Source organism: Syngnathoides biaculeatus, chromosome 4 (assembly GCF_019802595.1).
Source record: "Syngnathoides biaculeatus isolate LvHL_M chromosome 4, ASM1980259v1, whole genome shotgun sequence".
NCBI classification, from domain to species: domain Eukaryota; kingdom Metazoa; phylum Chordata; class Actinopteri; order Syngnathiformes; family Syngnathidae; genus Syngnathoides; species Syngnathoides biaculeatus.
The window spans coordinates 25842657-25858697 of record NC_084643.1 but is presented as its reverse complement, the minus strand read 5'-3'; the positions used below and the strand labels follow the sequence as shown (position 1 = coordinate 25858697).

The 16041-nt window shown below is 39.5% G+C and overlaps 1 protein-coding gene across 4 annotated transcripts; it reads left to right on the top strand.

Moving 5' to 3' along the window:
* The first annotated feature begins 149 nt into the window (after nucleotides 1-149).
* LOC133499371 (selenocysteine insertion sequence-binding protein 2-like) lies at nucleotides 150-15272 on the top strand. Of its 4 annotated transcripts, XM_061817323.1 has the most exons (19): nucleotides 150-212; nucleotides 298-379; nucleotides 722-843; nucleotides 3062-3137; nucleotides 3589-3664; nucleotides 5366-5568; nucleotides 5643-5798; nucleotides 6169-6318; nucleotides 6470-6556; nucleotides 6648-6731; nucleotides 7104-7224; nucleotides 7287-7453; nucleotides 8824-8953; nucleotides 11257-11428; nucleotides 11528-11748; nucleotides 12507-12661; nucleotides 12909-13098; nucleotides 13304-13420; nucleotides 13885-15272. In XM_061817323.1, the coding sequence occupies exons 2-18, from the start codon at nucleotides 371-373 to the stop codon at nucleotides 13402-13404; spliced, it is 2220 nt and encodes a 739-aa protein (XP_061673307.1). In that variant the 5' UTR covers nucleotides 150-212; nucleotides 298-370; the 3' UTR covers nucleotides 13405-13420; nucleotides 13885-15272. The 4 variants fall into 4 exon arrangements, 1 of the variants encoding a protein (XP_061673307.1); XR_009794634.1 differs by lacking the exon at nucleotides 150-212 and having other exon boundaries at nucleotides 240-379; nucleotides 13309-13420; XR_009794636.1 differs by lacking the exons at nucleotides 150-212; nucleotides 13885-15272 and having other exon boundaries at nucleotides 240-379; nucleotides 12909-13207; nucleotides 13309-13421.
* The last annotated feature ends 769 nt before the right edge of the window (nucleotides 15273-16041 follow it).

Below are 16041 nucleotides of genomic sequence, written 5' to 3'. Positions count from 1 at the left end.
CGTGAATGTTAAGCATCTTATCAAAATATTGATAGACTTTTATCCTACATAAATTGCAGGGTAATACAAAATCAATCAAAGCGTTAATATTCCTAACTTTTGACTACTTTTAAACTCTGCAACCAGTCACTTGTGTAATCAATCGGGCATGGCTTTTCCTTAGGTGCTGCAGTACCTGACGCTGCCTTTGTGTGTCGCCATCCACCGGCCAAGTAAACACGACGACCGCTTTGTCGCAGCTCCGTTTATATGCTAACTGGCCCTTTGCGCAACTAACTTACTTTTTCTATTTACGAGGAAAATGACAGTATCGCAACGGACTTCGGGGGATTACACGTCGACGTGACTGCCTAAAGGGACAAATCAAACGATGGAGAAGGTAAGGAAAAGAAGGAAAACAGAGCAGTTACGGTGAGCTAGTGAGTTAGCTTGTAACTAGCTATGTCGGTGCCAAGTTTTAAGGGCAAAACGAGGAAAGACCATCGGAAAAAGTGAAACTAATGTAGCTTTAGTTTCTTTAAGCGTGGGATTGTCTCAATTAAGGTCATATTTAAAATTTCCCAATGAGGCTGAGTTTAGTTGCTGTCAGGTCGATAAAGTTTGGACTGAGGCTCATGCGGATTAAAAAAAAAAATACGAATAATATTGCTGCCAATACACGTCATATGTCTATGTCTATCCCGCCCCCTAATAATTACGTCTTCTATTTTCTCTTCTCCAGCTGGGCAAAGAAACACCTGCTGAGGCGGGGAGGAGAACCGAGTCAGCTCGGCAACAACAAGACAGCTCGAATCGTCATGTGATCCTCCCAAACCCCCGCCTGTATCAGCACAAGCCAAGAGGGTAGGTACACCCCAGAAAATTCAATTTGGTGGCAAAAGTACTCACACGCTGGACAGAAGTACAAGTATGCACACAATGAATTTAATTTAAACATTTTGAACAAAAATTCAATTAAATAAAAATTGCACCTTAATAAATACCTGGAAGCAGATTTCTAAAATTCTTAAATGCAACTGTAATGAACTTAAAAGTTATATACAACTGAACAGAACTGAAAAAATGTACTGTGTTGGAAAAAAGTTTAAGCCACAGTAACATTGTGAAGATGTAGTTCATGGACTGCTGCATAGAAACAGAAGGAGCTTGCGTACTATAAGTGATACCCATACCATACTTGTACAATCAATGAACTGTAAACAGTTTGAGGGTCAAAGTTCTCTCGGGAGTCTCTTCTGGAGCATGCATGCTGGGCTTTGAGTGATTAAAGAAAATATGGATTTAAATTTTATTGCGGTGTTACTGGTGTGAAGTCCTGCCCAGAAGGATTGACTAAGCCAAACACATAAACAGTAGAGCTACACAATTTATCTGTTTATTATTGAATTACTGACAAGAGAGCCTGAAATAAGATAAATGAGGAAGTTAATGAAGATGTGGCAACAAATAATATTTTGTAACCACAGTAACATTGCAATATTTCATTTGTTTCTCATTTTGTGCTGGCTACACACAATGGAATTACATTACTGATTGTTGTTGGTGATCCCATGTATGTAGGATGGGGCACGTACAGACAAATTAAAAAGCTATTCAAAGACAGTAACAGGTTGTTAACAAAAAAAAACAACATTTATCAGTCAGCAGGTTGACAAGTATAGAAATGAATATGCTTTGTCTATGCTAATTTTGAATTCTGTGAAATGTAAGCCCACGGAGCTAACATGGCGTGGCTATCGTCAGCACTTCTCGCCGTTCGCAAGCAAGTTAATGTTAGCTAAATAGGCATTTTCACCTGACCCATCACAAAGTGTCTTACATAACCTAAAATTATATTAACGTCTTTGGTGTTTGTTGATATCTACTGTTGAGGGCCAGGCTCACCACGGCTTTAACTAGCAACGGACTTCCTATGTGGGGGGAATTCAAACTCGAACGAATGCCAAATAACTCAATTATTTTCTTGTGTGTGGTCACAATTTCCTCAATTTTTTTAATTTTTTTTTTTTAATAATCTCACAATTTCTCAGCACCATCTTTTTCATTCTGGAGTTTTTTTTTTTTTTTAATCTCAATCCTAACACTGATCTGGATGACTATATACTGATCCTCATACTGTTACCTGAAGAGTGATTGACAGGTGACAGTCAGGCGCAGCAGCCTGGAAAGATGGGTGGGACATAAACATCAATTTCTGTGATTTTTGCTACCCAAATTCCAGATTGTCATATGAATAAATAACAATGCTGAGGGCACTGTACTGTTACCAAACACTTTTCCTACAAAGAGAACATGACAGAGCTTGAACAAACTACTACCCTTGTCGTCTGATTTCAAAGCTAGTTATCCCTCAGTTTGTTGGATAATGGTAATATAATTATTTGGTGATTTAAAATTTATATGGTTTCACTGTTTTAACGGCTATCTGAGGGAAATCATAACTAAAATGTGGCCCAAGGCAAAAATGAGTTTGACACCTCGAGAAGGCTGTCACAACATAAGGCCTACAAAATCATGATCCACCTACCCTTTAATTATTTACATTAATTTTTATTACTGTATGTTTTTGTAAAGTACAGTACTGTACAGTGTTTTTTTTTTCATAAGAAAAAACATGATCCCTTTTTTTTTATGGTGTATTTGAACAGATTGTAATTTCCATTCATTTCAATGAGGAATGATTTAAGATGTGACTGACTTACAAGTGTGGTGATGAAAGAAATTAAAATTGAAAATCAACTCACAGTATGTATTTTAGAAAATGAGACGTGGTATGTTTCATCAATTTAAAATGTATAGGAATAGGAAAGTAAGTAGTCATTGATGTTTTTGTCTTGCAAAGCGACGACCTACAATACCATGTCAAATAATCCCAAAAACATTTATTTGTAATGTTTATGTTGTATTATGCTTTGTAATCATAGTTCGGGGCATATTCATTGGCATTTATAAACATTTTGCTATTCTAATTCGTTAACTCGGTAGCTAACGGGGTTTGTTTTTGGTCAAAATGCAACAATCGCCTTACTTCCCGTTTCTGTTTCTCCATTTTGGATCAAAGCAATGAGTCAGGAGTCGGCCCAAAGTGGAGCCTTCCATCAGACATTCATGGTGGTGACTTATCCTGGAGACCAAAGGTTAGTTGTCCACCCTTCAATAGTGAAATTACACATGTCAATCGGTTGTCAGATTTCTATTTCCCAAAATGTGTTTGTCAAGTGAGGCCTTCTGAATTTTGCGAGATTGTACCATCAGTTTTTATATAATACTACACCTACTATGACGTTGTCCACCCATGACTTGCCAGCCAACATGGGCTAAGATCCTCCATTTTTCAAGCAATGGTCCAAAAGCACTATCATGTCAAAGACAAGAGCTTGCATAGCTACTTTGATAGCACAGATGATCTGTTTTATGATAAGAAGCACATACTCCCAATGCGGTGGCTAATTCAGTAAGCCAAAAAGGGGAATTGTTCAGGTAATAATATTAGGGAGAACACTTTGGACTGTTTTAAATGGTGAGTAAAATAAATACAACACATCCTTTAAATATACTGTACATTTAAATTCATTTAAACCTCCACAGGCGTCCAGAAAGAAAAATGAACCTCGGGTACAAAGCGGCATTGGGGGTAAAAACTCAGCGGACACACAAAGAAGAGGTAATCCGATAGATTGTTAATGTTGTTCATCCCTCCAATTATGTTGCAGGTCAAATTGACCCATTGTATTGTTCAAAACTCCTAAAAATGTTTGTTGCTATTATTATTAATATTTTCCTAATTACAGTATTATATTTTCCAAACCTTCATTTTTCCAAGATTTTATATCTTTCCTTTTGAAAACTCAGCACTATTTACATTTTTGGGCAAATATGGACAGACCTCTTAAAATTTGCAAATCCATCCATTTTACAAGCCCCTCATCCTCACAAGGGCCTCGGGAGTGCTGGAGCCTATCCCAGCTAACTTCAGGTGAAAGTTATTCATGATTATTATTAGATTTTCTTTGTTTTTTAGGGTAGCCTTTCAAAGTTGACAACCATTTGAAATTCACTTCAGAACAATTTGTCAGAATTTCCATATTTTCAAAATTTTGTTTAGAACATTACTGCATAACAGTTATTGTAGTATATTATGTAATGAGAAAAAATCATCAACCAATTAGCGAACATAATCAGGACTCTAAGCGTAATCATGAATAAATTATGGGTTTAATGTTATTTAGTTCTTTTTTATCGCTTTAATCTTGTAATGGTGGTTGTAGTATGTCATTTAGATGTGCCATTTTTAAAAATATCTGTCTATGGATTAACTCATTAGCTGACAGTAGTTTCCTGAGCAGGAACTGCAATTTCTCAGATTTTTTTTTTTTCAACCCCACAGAATATTATGTACCATGACGATGTAACAGCAAAATGACTAAAAGAAAGATCAAACTCTCTTCTTTGAACAGAAAAAAAAGAGTTTGTTTTAAGGAGTTTGTTTTTATCTGACCAACTGTAGTAATCATCAGTCAAATATAGGCTACTTATAGCCAGCTCAAAATCTAGAGGGGGAAAAAACAGAACAGCTGTTATGTGAAAGCAGCCACATCAAGTAGAACAATGACTTTTAACACCAATATTTTTTCTTTAGTGAAAATCTCAAAGATCTGACCATAAAACAACCTTGACAAAGTACTTTTAACCGAAAAACCATTTATTTAGAAGTATAACTATGTACAGAATTGACATTAGATGGAAATGCATGCATCGCTCAATAGGACTTTTTTACTCCAAATTCTCTACTGTTTGCACAGTAGTCCAGTATTTTAGTACCTTGCAGATAAAATCTAGCAGGATGTTATCCCCTTATGGATTTCATTCTTTGGTGGCAGTGAATGGCATCTTTTGCGGTTGTCATTCTCTGACCAGATTTTCCAAGGGTTAAAAAAAAAAACTTCACAATCCTAAAAGACGTTAAAATTGCGGGTGTTGAATTCCTGCAAGATGGACGAGCTATAAATGAAAAATTCAAATTAGTTCCATCAATAGAGATTACATTGTAATGCTAATTATTCAGACTAAAATGTTTTTATGTAGCAAGGATCGAAGCAGCACATTTGCTCGCTAAATGCACCTAACCTGCAGGAACGGATGTCAGTCGTAGACCGAGGACTCCCTGTATACTGTGGAGGGCGGCAGCACAGAGTGAATGTCTTTTCCGGAGCCATTGATCGGATCGGCGAATTAAGACATTAAAACCAATTGGCCCATGAGGAAAAAAAAAAAATGCCAATTATGAAACAGTTACAATGAGGCTGATAAAATCAGTGTAAAGTCAAGTTACCAGTGGATGATTCGACTCCTGCTCCATGAACAGGTGTCCAAGAGTCCAGATCAGCAAGGACCCCAAAACCCACTCAGGCCGATTTAGCCCCATTTGAGGTGAAAATTTCCGACTTCCCGCAACTGGACAGCAGCCCCGCACAAGGTCACAAAGAAAATTGGAGGCCAATTGTGACAGTGGAGAAATCTCAACTTCCCTCAAAGTCACTATCTCCATGGGCGGATTTACACCAGAAGGTACTTTAGATAATAGCTAAAAGCTTTGTTTTTTCACCAACGTATGCTCGTATAATTGTTTTTCTGATACACAGACATCCATGAGAGGATCCATAACTTTACCTGATCCCCGACAAACCGATGGCCCAACGCTCGCTTGCAGCGCAGCTGAACAAGCGGCGACGTCGTGGGCTAATGTTGCTTCTCAGCCACCAAAAAAAACCTTGCAGAAGGAAAAGACTGTCATGCCGGTTAGTGGGTACAGTACACAGTGTATCCTGAAAATTTTCAGTGCTTCACTTTTTCCATGATGTTTTACAGCCTTATTCATATAAATACAATATTAATGCCCAGCAGTTACTGCCTTTTAAAATTTCAAGATTCAATACTTCAATTCAATTCAATAATTTTGATGGGCTGGAATGGATTAATTCCCATTCATTTGTAGGAATGTTTTTTTTTTTTTTTTTTTTTTTTTTTTTTTGAGTTACGGCACGGTAATGGAAAGAATAAAACTTGGGTCAGCGTTACAGATGCCACATCTGCTCTGAAGGTAGCACCTGTGCTCCAGTGATGGTATTTAAAGCAATGGACAATCACACATTCACTCCTTCTTTGTAGACGGAGGAAACAGTCACACAGCAGCCGCAAGAGGAAATGGCGGCAGGGAGGAAAAAACGGAAGAAAAAGAAGAAGGTAAAAGAGGTATATGACAGCAAAGAAGATGAGAGAGAAGATCCAACAGTCCAACAAGAGCCACCAAAGTTTGGAGTAAATGCATCATTTTGTCTTTCATTTCAACACATTATGAACATAAGATGTTTTGGCAAATGCCCAATATGGCTGCAATGCTTTATCTAAAAAAAAAAAAAAAAATCTCAGATTTTCATTTGTAATGGAAGATTGTCTAAATGTTTTCCAGGATGAAGATGAGTTCCCTGGTTTGGCTCCATCACAGACTTGGTCTGATCGGTTGACGAGCAGCAGAAACACTATCAATAAATATGCAGTAAAGTCCACCACACACAAAATTCTCGAGACATTTCATACATTATTGGGACAAATTGAGCCAAATGTATGTTTTAATTATTTTTATTAAGGAAAACCAACAAGATGAACTAGCAGCAATCAGGCGGAAGAATGGAACCAAAACCCCACCTGTAGAGTCAGCAAAGAAAGGCCAGGTGAGGATTTTCCTCTCCCAAAAGAACTTCTCACATGTGAAAAGATGTTGATGTTGAATGCTAAATGCTAAATGTTAAAATATATTTTGATAAATGAAATAGAGCAGTATTTTTAAATTTATTTTGTGTATCAGATTTCTGATATAAATACACATCATTAGGTTACGGGTTTAAGTTTTTTTGTAACCAAGATCATAAGTCAATTTACATCTACATCAAATCAATTTTCACCTTTGAATTGAAACGACAATCCATACTTACTTTGGTATTGTGCTCCGTGTCCGACCAAGCACTTTCTCGTAATGTGAAAAACCTCAGTTATCAAACTTGTAAATCAGTTGTAAATACGTGTCGTGATTCAATGATTCTCAGAAAACTGAGAAGACCTCTGGGAAGAAGAGCAAAGCTCCTGTGCAGCTGGACATTGGGAACATGCTGTCCGTTCTGGAAAATAAGCAGCAATCTCAGAAAGTCAAGCAGACTGTGATATCAGGTGAAGTTCGTACGCCGAGTGTCACGTCACAACCTGCTGTGAGTGTCAATATTGCCCTCTAGTGGGTGGAGGACTTCCTGTCATTCACAAGCAACCGACAGTCCAGAAAAAGACACCCTGGCAGCAGGACAAAATTGCCCACAACCCGCTGGACTCCACCAGCCCCCTAGTGAAGAAAGGCAAGCAGAGGGAGGTTCCCAAAGCAAAGAAACCTACTGCTCTCAAAAAGGTTCTCTCAGAGTTTATCCTCTTTGAGTTTCTATTCATGCTCATCTGCATTCAACCTCTTTTCACTGTAGGGAATACATTCCAGACCATTGAAAATGTGGGATATCGAGCGATAATATATCTTTATTATAGTTTAATCCCTCCAACTCGCTTTACCTGAATGTAAACATATTAAAACACACTGCTTTAAATATATTGTAAATATATTTGAACACAAAGTTGCAAACATAAAATTTATAGAAAATAATGTGTTGTGTTCTCTGAATACCCTTAGATGACAGTCATGGCTAAGGTATAGCGTTCCATAGCTAGTTGTTATGTTGAGTTACAACCAGCAATTGAAACATTCATAATCTGTTTTTCCCAAAGATTAACCAGAAGTGAATGGTCAGATCGGCCGACAATTGGCATTTTTTGCTGATCGGACGATCGGTTTTGATGTCATAATTCGCCGATCCAGTCAGTGACGTCAGTGATCCGCTCAGAGTAAGACGTTTACTCTGCGTCCGTCGTGCACAGTATATCTGAATCCAAAAGCTAGTTTAATTTTATGTAGTATTTATATATATATATATATATATATATATATATATATATATATATATATTTGTCTTTTCAGCTAGAGCTCTAAATATCTGACAGCCAATAGTTATTTAATTTAAAAAAAAAAAACGACTATCGATGACAGAAGACGGCTGAGAGAGATAGTGTATTGTGCCGATCACACTACACGACATATACTCTTTCACGATTGGACTGTCAGACTGCTGCAATAAAATCTTGTATTACGATATCACTGCATCCCGTTTTTTTTTTTTTTGCTCAGGACAGGAGAGGACTTGTCCTCATGTAAGGCTTGCTTGAATTATGTTCACATACTTTTAATGCAACACAGCTCACAAGCTAGTGCTAGCGCTTGCGGTTTTGTGTAAACATGCTGCTATCCTGTTGAATATATAATTTGACAAAAGCTTTGAATTCAAACCTTTTTGGAACCAAGGCACATACTTTACAATTGAAAAATTTCACAACACACCAACAACAAAGTGTCGCAAAAAGTAGATATAATATGACTGGTCTGTTTTCAAAAGTAGCTATTAATTTGATGTATGTAATAATATGAGGTGATTATAAATTTGAGTTTAGTCACAATGGTAATCTGAGAGAAAGCATAACTACGATGTGGCCCTTGATAAAAATAAGTTTGAGGGCCCTTTTGTACAGGAATTATTTTAACTTACAAAGCTATAAAAACCCATAGAAAAACATTGCTAAATCTGGTTGAGTACATAAAAGCAGGGAAGCAGAAGGAGAAGCGTGATACTAGGAGGGGAAACACTTTTATATTCTGATTTATTTTGTCATCCTCAGGTCATCCTTAAAGAAAGAGAGGAGCGAAAGCAGCGCCGTTTACTGGAGGAGAGGGGTGTGGTGCCTGAAAATGAGTCCACGATTGCCACGCCTACAGCAGAAAATGAGCGGTGTAATGCGAATTTGACAGGTCAGTGCATGGCTATAGAATGGAAATGTAGTTAAATATCTTTGTGTCTGCACTTTTTTTTATACCTAATTTCACAGTCAAAATCAGAGATACAAAAATTTCACTACAATATATGCATTTTATTATTGGTTGAAAAATGTCAAATGACTTTTACATTTTTTTTTTTTTTACCCAAGTATATTAGTGTGTACTTTTTTACTTTTGCATAAGGGAGTGGCTTCAGTACTTTTACCAGAGTATCAATGGTATTAAGTACTGAATATCAGTACTGATGATACCTCTGCTGTCATGATAGAACACACAAAAAACTGTGATGGACTCATACCCAAAATTAAACAGAAAGTTGGGCATTTCATTTCGTAGCGCTAGCTAGAGGTGCACATAAGCAGTGCTAAATACAGGGTTCGCACGCGTCCCTAAAAACCCCTGAATTTTCGAAGGTGCATTTAGGGGCTCCTATAAGTCCTTAAAATCCGCGAAAGCCGGTCAAGCCCCTAAAAAGGCCTTAAATTATAAAAAATCAAAGGGAGGACCTCTACCGCCAAAATTCTCCCGAAAAAAAAAAAAATATATATCGATCTGTCTGGCGTCTAAAACTGCCGGAAATTGTCAACGGAAGTCACCGTGTTGACAACGAGTCGCCATCTTGTCGTCGATATTCCATTGTTCGTTTCCGTGAGTCGGCATTTCACTTCGTCTTCGTTACGTCTTTCATCAATCCAACTTGTATCATGGGGAAGTGCATTTTTCAAGATGCTTGGGTTGAAAGTAAGGAGTTTGGAAGCTGGATTCGTTGAGATGCAAAAGATCGGCACATGTTTTACTGCCATCTGTGCAAGCAGAGCTACCAGCTAGGAAAGATGGGCGTCAAAGCGCTGGAGTCGCACCGGAAAAAAAGAAGACACGCTGATTTGATGAAGACTCTCTCATCTTCCGTTGGTATGAATCTGTTTCTAAAATATCAAGATAGTGAAGCATCAACTTCAGGCAGTGGTACTAGCAGTGCATGCGCACCTACAGTTGTCCAGCCATCGACTTCAACCAGCCAGAAGTCAGGCTTTATGAACGTAGTTCAATACACGAAGGCGGACTCGTTAAAGGCAGAGATCGTGTGGACTTAAAAAGTGATCTGCAGCCATTACAGTTACAAATCTTGTGAAAATAATTCGAAAGTGTTTGCAGACAGTGACATTGCTAAAAAGTACCACTGTGGGGAAAGGAAGACTTCGTACCTGGTTACATTTGGCATCGCTGCCCACTTTCATCTCTACTGCCTCAAAGCCAAAAAAGCCAGAATAGAGACTGACATATCTACGCTTATTGAGAAGGCTGATAGGCTGTGTGAGGAGGCAGAAGAAAAGAGGAATCTGAGGTTTATCACTGAGGCCAATGCACTCAGAGGCAGAGCAAAGGACAAGAGAGCCTCTTTGGCACCTCTGCAGTAGCAAAAAGAGGAGGCACTGGGTAGGCTCAAGGAGCTAGAGTAGGGGTGCTGAGACAGACATCAGTAGAAGACATTTGTGTATATAGTTGCAATTGTAGTTAGAATCAGTTTTTCTGTATACTGTTATGTGAAGACGTTGACAATGGTCATATCAATGAGAACTACCACAAGGAGCGACAGGTGATCCCTGTCACAGGTACTGAGGTACTGGAACCTTTGATGAACCAAGAACAGCCGATGGCACCATTGGATGAGTCTTTTTTCCTTACTCTTGATTTCCCACGATGGCCCTAAATTTTTCGTGTCGGCCCTAAATTTTTTCCGTGTCAGCCCTAAATTTTTCGTGTCAGCCCCTAAGAAAGGCCCTAAAAAGCCCTTAAATTTTTTGGGTCCGACAGAGTATGAACCCTGTAAATAGTAAATGCCCACCCAATTCGATTCGAAGTGCAACGCATAAATAGGGCTCGAGTATTATGTTGTCGTTTACACACAACTCAATCAAAGGACTCAATCTTTTGAGTTAACATGTCGAAAAGAATAACTTCATGAACAAATAAGTTTTTTTCTCAGTTAAGTTGAAACTCAGCCTAGAGCCTGTGGCAAGAACGATTGAGTACCGCATTCATCGAGCAGTGTGCCAATCCCACACTGCGGGTCAAGGCTGATGCTTTCTTGAGTATCGCCCTTTGTGAGATCCCTCAATTTATTATGATTTTAATGTGAACCCCTGTATATAGCAGGCATTTTGGGCAAATTACACAGCTTTACATTTCAAGAGAGGGAGTGAATGCAAATAATAATATGATTGATAAACATCAGAGACATCCAATTCCACATGGTCTGCAATTTTTCTTCTCAGATGAAGACGACGGTGCTGTTTCAGGAAGTGACGAGCAACAGGAAAATGAAATGGCGAGAGTGGGTGACGGAGAGTCTGACAGAATTAGACCTGACGAGCAGCACAGTAATCAGCAGGATGTTTCTATCAATGCACTGGATCAACCCAAAATCCACAGCAGGAAGTTCAGAGAGTGAGAAGAAACCTGGTTGAAAATACAGTTTGTCCCTTGTGTAATGTATGTGTCCAGTCCCGAAATGGCCCACACATGTCATATGTGTGGGCCATTTAGGTACTGCAGCCAGATGCTGAGCAAAGAGGTGGACCAGTGTGTGACGTCGCTGCTGAAGGAGCTGGTCCGATTCCAGGACCGCCTCTATCAGAAGGACCCTATGAAGGCACGCATGAAGCGGCGCATGGTCATGGGTCTGCGAGAGGTCCTCAAGCACCTCAAACTCCACAAGGTCAAGTGCGTCATTATCTCGCCCAACTGCGAGCGCGTCCAGTCCAAAGGTATGACACTCACACTCTCTTTTTTTCTCTCTCTCTCACCCACCACACTGCTTTTATAACTCAAACCTCGTTGCCACCTGAACTCCTTTTAGTTCTTCCTGTAACTAATAAGAATTAATCAGACTCGGACCTCTTAAAAGCACTTTGGTCACCGTGACACTGCAACACAAAGACAAGCAACTGAGAAACAGGCCCATGACACAGGCGGAGTGATTTCTGTGTGATTTTTAGTGGACTCGTACTGTGGAAAATGGAGCGCTCTGATAAATGCAGTTCCAAATTTTAGAATACAAGACGTCATACATGCCGTGACATAAATAAAAAAACCACAGCGGTGGAAGGAGCTTGATTTTGCAAATATGAGAGCGCCATCTCGCTGAAGTTGTTGAGTTTCATACTTCTCCGTTGGGAAAACTTTATTTCCTGGTAGACTCCTACGACAGCATTCCCAAATTTTTACACTCTGGACCGTGGCACCGTGGTTGTTGCCACGGTGTTGTACGGTTCTTTCACAATGAGCAAGTGCATTGTGAAATGTCGTTAGACTCCCACTCACCCACCACCATAATGAGGACAAACATGCTAAAAAAATGAATGAATGTATGGATGGTTTTTCATGAATCTAAATAAGGAGGCAATATGGGAAACTATGCAAATTGGCAACACGGTCAGTAGTGAATCAAATATGAGCCTTGTTTATCCTTATTATGTGCGTGTACCTGATGATGATGATGATGATGATCCGTTCACATTACCAGGAGGTCTGGACGAGGCGCTTCACACAATCATCAACACGTGCCGCGTGCAGGAAGTGCCGTTCGTCTTCGCCCTCTCCCGCAAGGCTCTAGGGCGCTGCGTCAACAAGATGGTGCCCGTCAGCCTGGTGGGCATTTTCAACTACGATGGCGCGCAGGTCAGTAATACCTCGATTGCAGCTAACCCCAATTCTGTGCGGGGGATACATTCCGGATCCACCCACAATAGGTGTAAAAATGTGATTTCCTTGACACGAGTGGGGGTGGTTCCAAGATAGTTGGATATGTTATGCACAAAAATCTGGGTTGTAGCAGGGCTGTGCATGATAACCTGAGATATAGTGAGAGAAACAATTTCATGTAAGTGTTCTCTCCATTTATTGATGACTGCTTCCGAAATCACAGGACTACTACCACCAAATGATTGAGTTGTCCTCTGAGGCCAGGAAGGCATACGAGGTGATGCTGGCGAGCGTGGAGCGAGCCGTTCGGTCAGAGCGCGGCGACGCTGACTTTTCTGAGGAGCACAGTGCTGCCAAGCTGATTGAGGCCAAGCAGTCAGAGCCTGAGCTTGAGTCTGAGGATCTGGTATATAGTACGTAATTGAACAGACAGTACACGTCAATACTCGCAAAAAGTTGGACAAATTGGACTTTTGAGTCAAATTCCAGGATGAAACCTAAAATGTACTATAACCTGTACAGGTGAATTCAATTAGATTTTCTCTAAACCTGTTCAATATTTCAGTACTATTTGAACCATTTGCTGTTCAAAATCCACTTTAATATTTCTTCTGCCAGACCAGTCGTGGAGGAAGCTGCTGCAGAATGAGTCCAACTACAAGTCGTTAAACTTTGATGGATGGCCAAGTGAATGTCACCATGAAAATGAGAAGAGCTGACAGTGGCAACTCTGTGGTGAGGTTCTCAACAAAATATGACAGTGTAATGGAACGTTTGGAACGGCACGTAACACGTCACATCCGCCCACGTAGGTCATGTGACTCGCGAAAATCGCAGCGCCCCTGAAAATTTGTAATTGTCTATAAAAAAATCCTCTCAAAACACTATTAAATGAGAGAGGATTTAACATGACATTGTCAAGATACAGTACATATTACGTGACCTATTTGATACATTGTTATTGCAAACCACCGGAATTTACCTTTAAGCCCAGACGCTCACATGCAAATGAACCGGCCAACCCAATTTAAAAACCTGATTTTACTCAATAGCCTGTACTAGCTATGACACTTTTATGATGCCAGGTTTTTTCTGAACATTCTGAAATTGTTTGTTTTTGCACAATACAGTGATGTTTTAATTTATCAAATACATGTTATATTCATCCACCCATTTTCCGTTCCGCTTATCCTCACTAGGGGTTGAAGGCGTGTTGGAGCCTATGCCAGCAGACTGTTCGAGTGAATAAGTACACCATGGACTGTTCACCAGCCAAGCGGAGTAAATGTTGAATGTTTAATAAGGAAATGTTCTCTGGGTTGAGCCACCACTTGGTCATTTTAGTGGGAGAAAATGCATTATTTGAGTAATTTGAGTTTTGATCTTGCTCGTGGAATCAAGGTGGTCTCCAGAGTCTCCTCTGCACCCATCAAGTGTGAAATCACACAAGTCATTTTTTTCTCATCTGTGATACGGTTAAATTAGCCATGGTTGCCACTTGTTAGAGACACCAATAAGTGTTCTCGTACAATCTTGGATTCTGATAAACCACACATACTTAGTCATACCCGGTTGACTGCTGTAATGCTAGTTCCTTAGAGTATTTTGACAAGATCCCACGGTAAAAGAAAAATAAATGACAAACTGTCTCTTTTAAAGTAAAATTGGAACATGATCAATTAAAAAGAAAATGATTATGTGCATGATCACTTTTTTTTTTTAAACAGCCAACACGAGAGCCCACAAGATACCTACAATAATTGTGGCTCATGGGTCAAACCAGTAATAGTTCTTTATTACTTTTCTACCCGTCACAATTCCCCTCTGGGCAAGAACACTATTAATTTTGTGAAGGCTTTTTTTTTTTCCCTGAGACACCAGAGACTACAATGGCTTGTCATGTTATCTAGCACTTGCCATTATCTACTAATCTTTAAACTAGCTGGAAATGTCATCCAAGCGGGAACACTTGACTTTTTAACGAGCAACTGACTCAAAACACGTTTTCTTTCCCTGAAAGTTTTCAAACACATTTGTTTGTGCTGAAGACTCGGAGACTGTGTGTCTTTCAATGATTTTCAATTGAAAGTGTCTATAGGACCACACCAGGGGTTTAAAGTAATCCCACAATATAAAATGAATGACAAAAGTTTCGCTTTTAGTTGACTGAAAAAAGAGACTTACTTTGTGATTTTTATTTATTAGTTGTTGAAAAAATGAAAACAGAGCTATAAAAGTACAGTGGACCTCCGCTATTGGTCGGCACTAGGGACCTTGTTGGACTACAAATGGCGAAAATACGGAGATAACTGGTCCTTGTAATGCACTGAGAGTTTTATTTTATTTGACTTTTTCTGCCCCCAAAAATCTTTAAATAACTGGGCATAAACCATTAAGTGCTTTGGGGGTTGGGAGAAAAAAATGTATAAGAAATCTGCAAATAGGTAAATCCGCAGGGGCCGCACTGCTCTATGCGGAGCTCCTCTGTATTATGTGTGGGGGTGTACAGTATGAATGAAGAGAGAAAAATTGTAACAAACTATTTTCAATGATTCCTAATAATAAACTGAGTTTTGGGATAAAGGAATTTTCTTTTTCTCTTTCTTCTTCACACAAATGAATTGCAAACATGCCCCAAAACACCAATTTTTAGAAGTACCAAAAACAATTTCATCAAAACTCAGTAATTCCCCTTGAAGTCCAACTGACACCAAAAGCATTAGTATGTTCTTAATTAAAAAAAAAAAAAAAAGGCATCCATAATGGACCCATGTGTTTTTTCACCACACAACATGATTTTGACGTAAATGGCTTTTTGTAACTCCCGCCATGAAAATCCTCTCGAGGGATTTGTTTTCGAGAAGAATCGGGAAGTGACGTACATAGCAGGACCGCCCTCAAGTGGACTTGTTTCTTTCCATTAGTTTTACCTCCGGGAAGGTAGCTCGTTGTTCCTTCGTGATAGCCAAAATGCTGGCTCATTGTATTGCTGTAGATTGCTCGAACACTCGGGAGGACGGATTCACTCTTCACACTTTTCCAAAAGACCCAGTTTGCACAGGTGCAAAGGACGAGAGCTTCGTGGGTTCCACGTGACAGGTAAGTAAGTATAGAGCTATTTTTTAAAAAAAATAATAATAATAGTTGGGCGGATGACATAATCTCAGAGGTAACAAAAAGATCTGCATCGTTGAAGTATGTAAATCAGGGGTGTTAAACGTGTCGTCATCGTCAATCGCCGGCGGCATTGTTCATCACTGCTGCAGAGGTGGATTGGGCGGGGAGATGGTTTTGCGTGTGTGGGAGGAGAAAGGAGCTCTCACTCCCACTGGCACGGGTCCTCCTGAATTCACTAC

Coding starts and splice junctions, on each gene's coding strand:
- LOC133499371 (XM_061817323.1), top strand. Junction 7,225..7,286: donor CAAGCAGACTGTGATATCAG/GTGAAGTTCGTA, acceptor ATTGCCCTCTAG/TGGGTGGAGGACTTCCTGTC. Junction 12,662..12,908: donor TCAACTACGATGGCGCGCAG/GTCAGTAATACC, acceptor CCGAAATCACAG/GACTACTACCACCAAATGAT.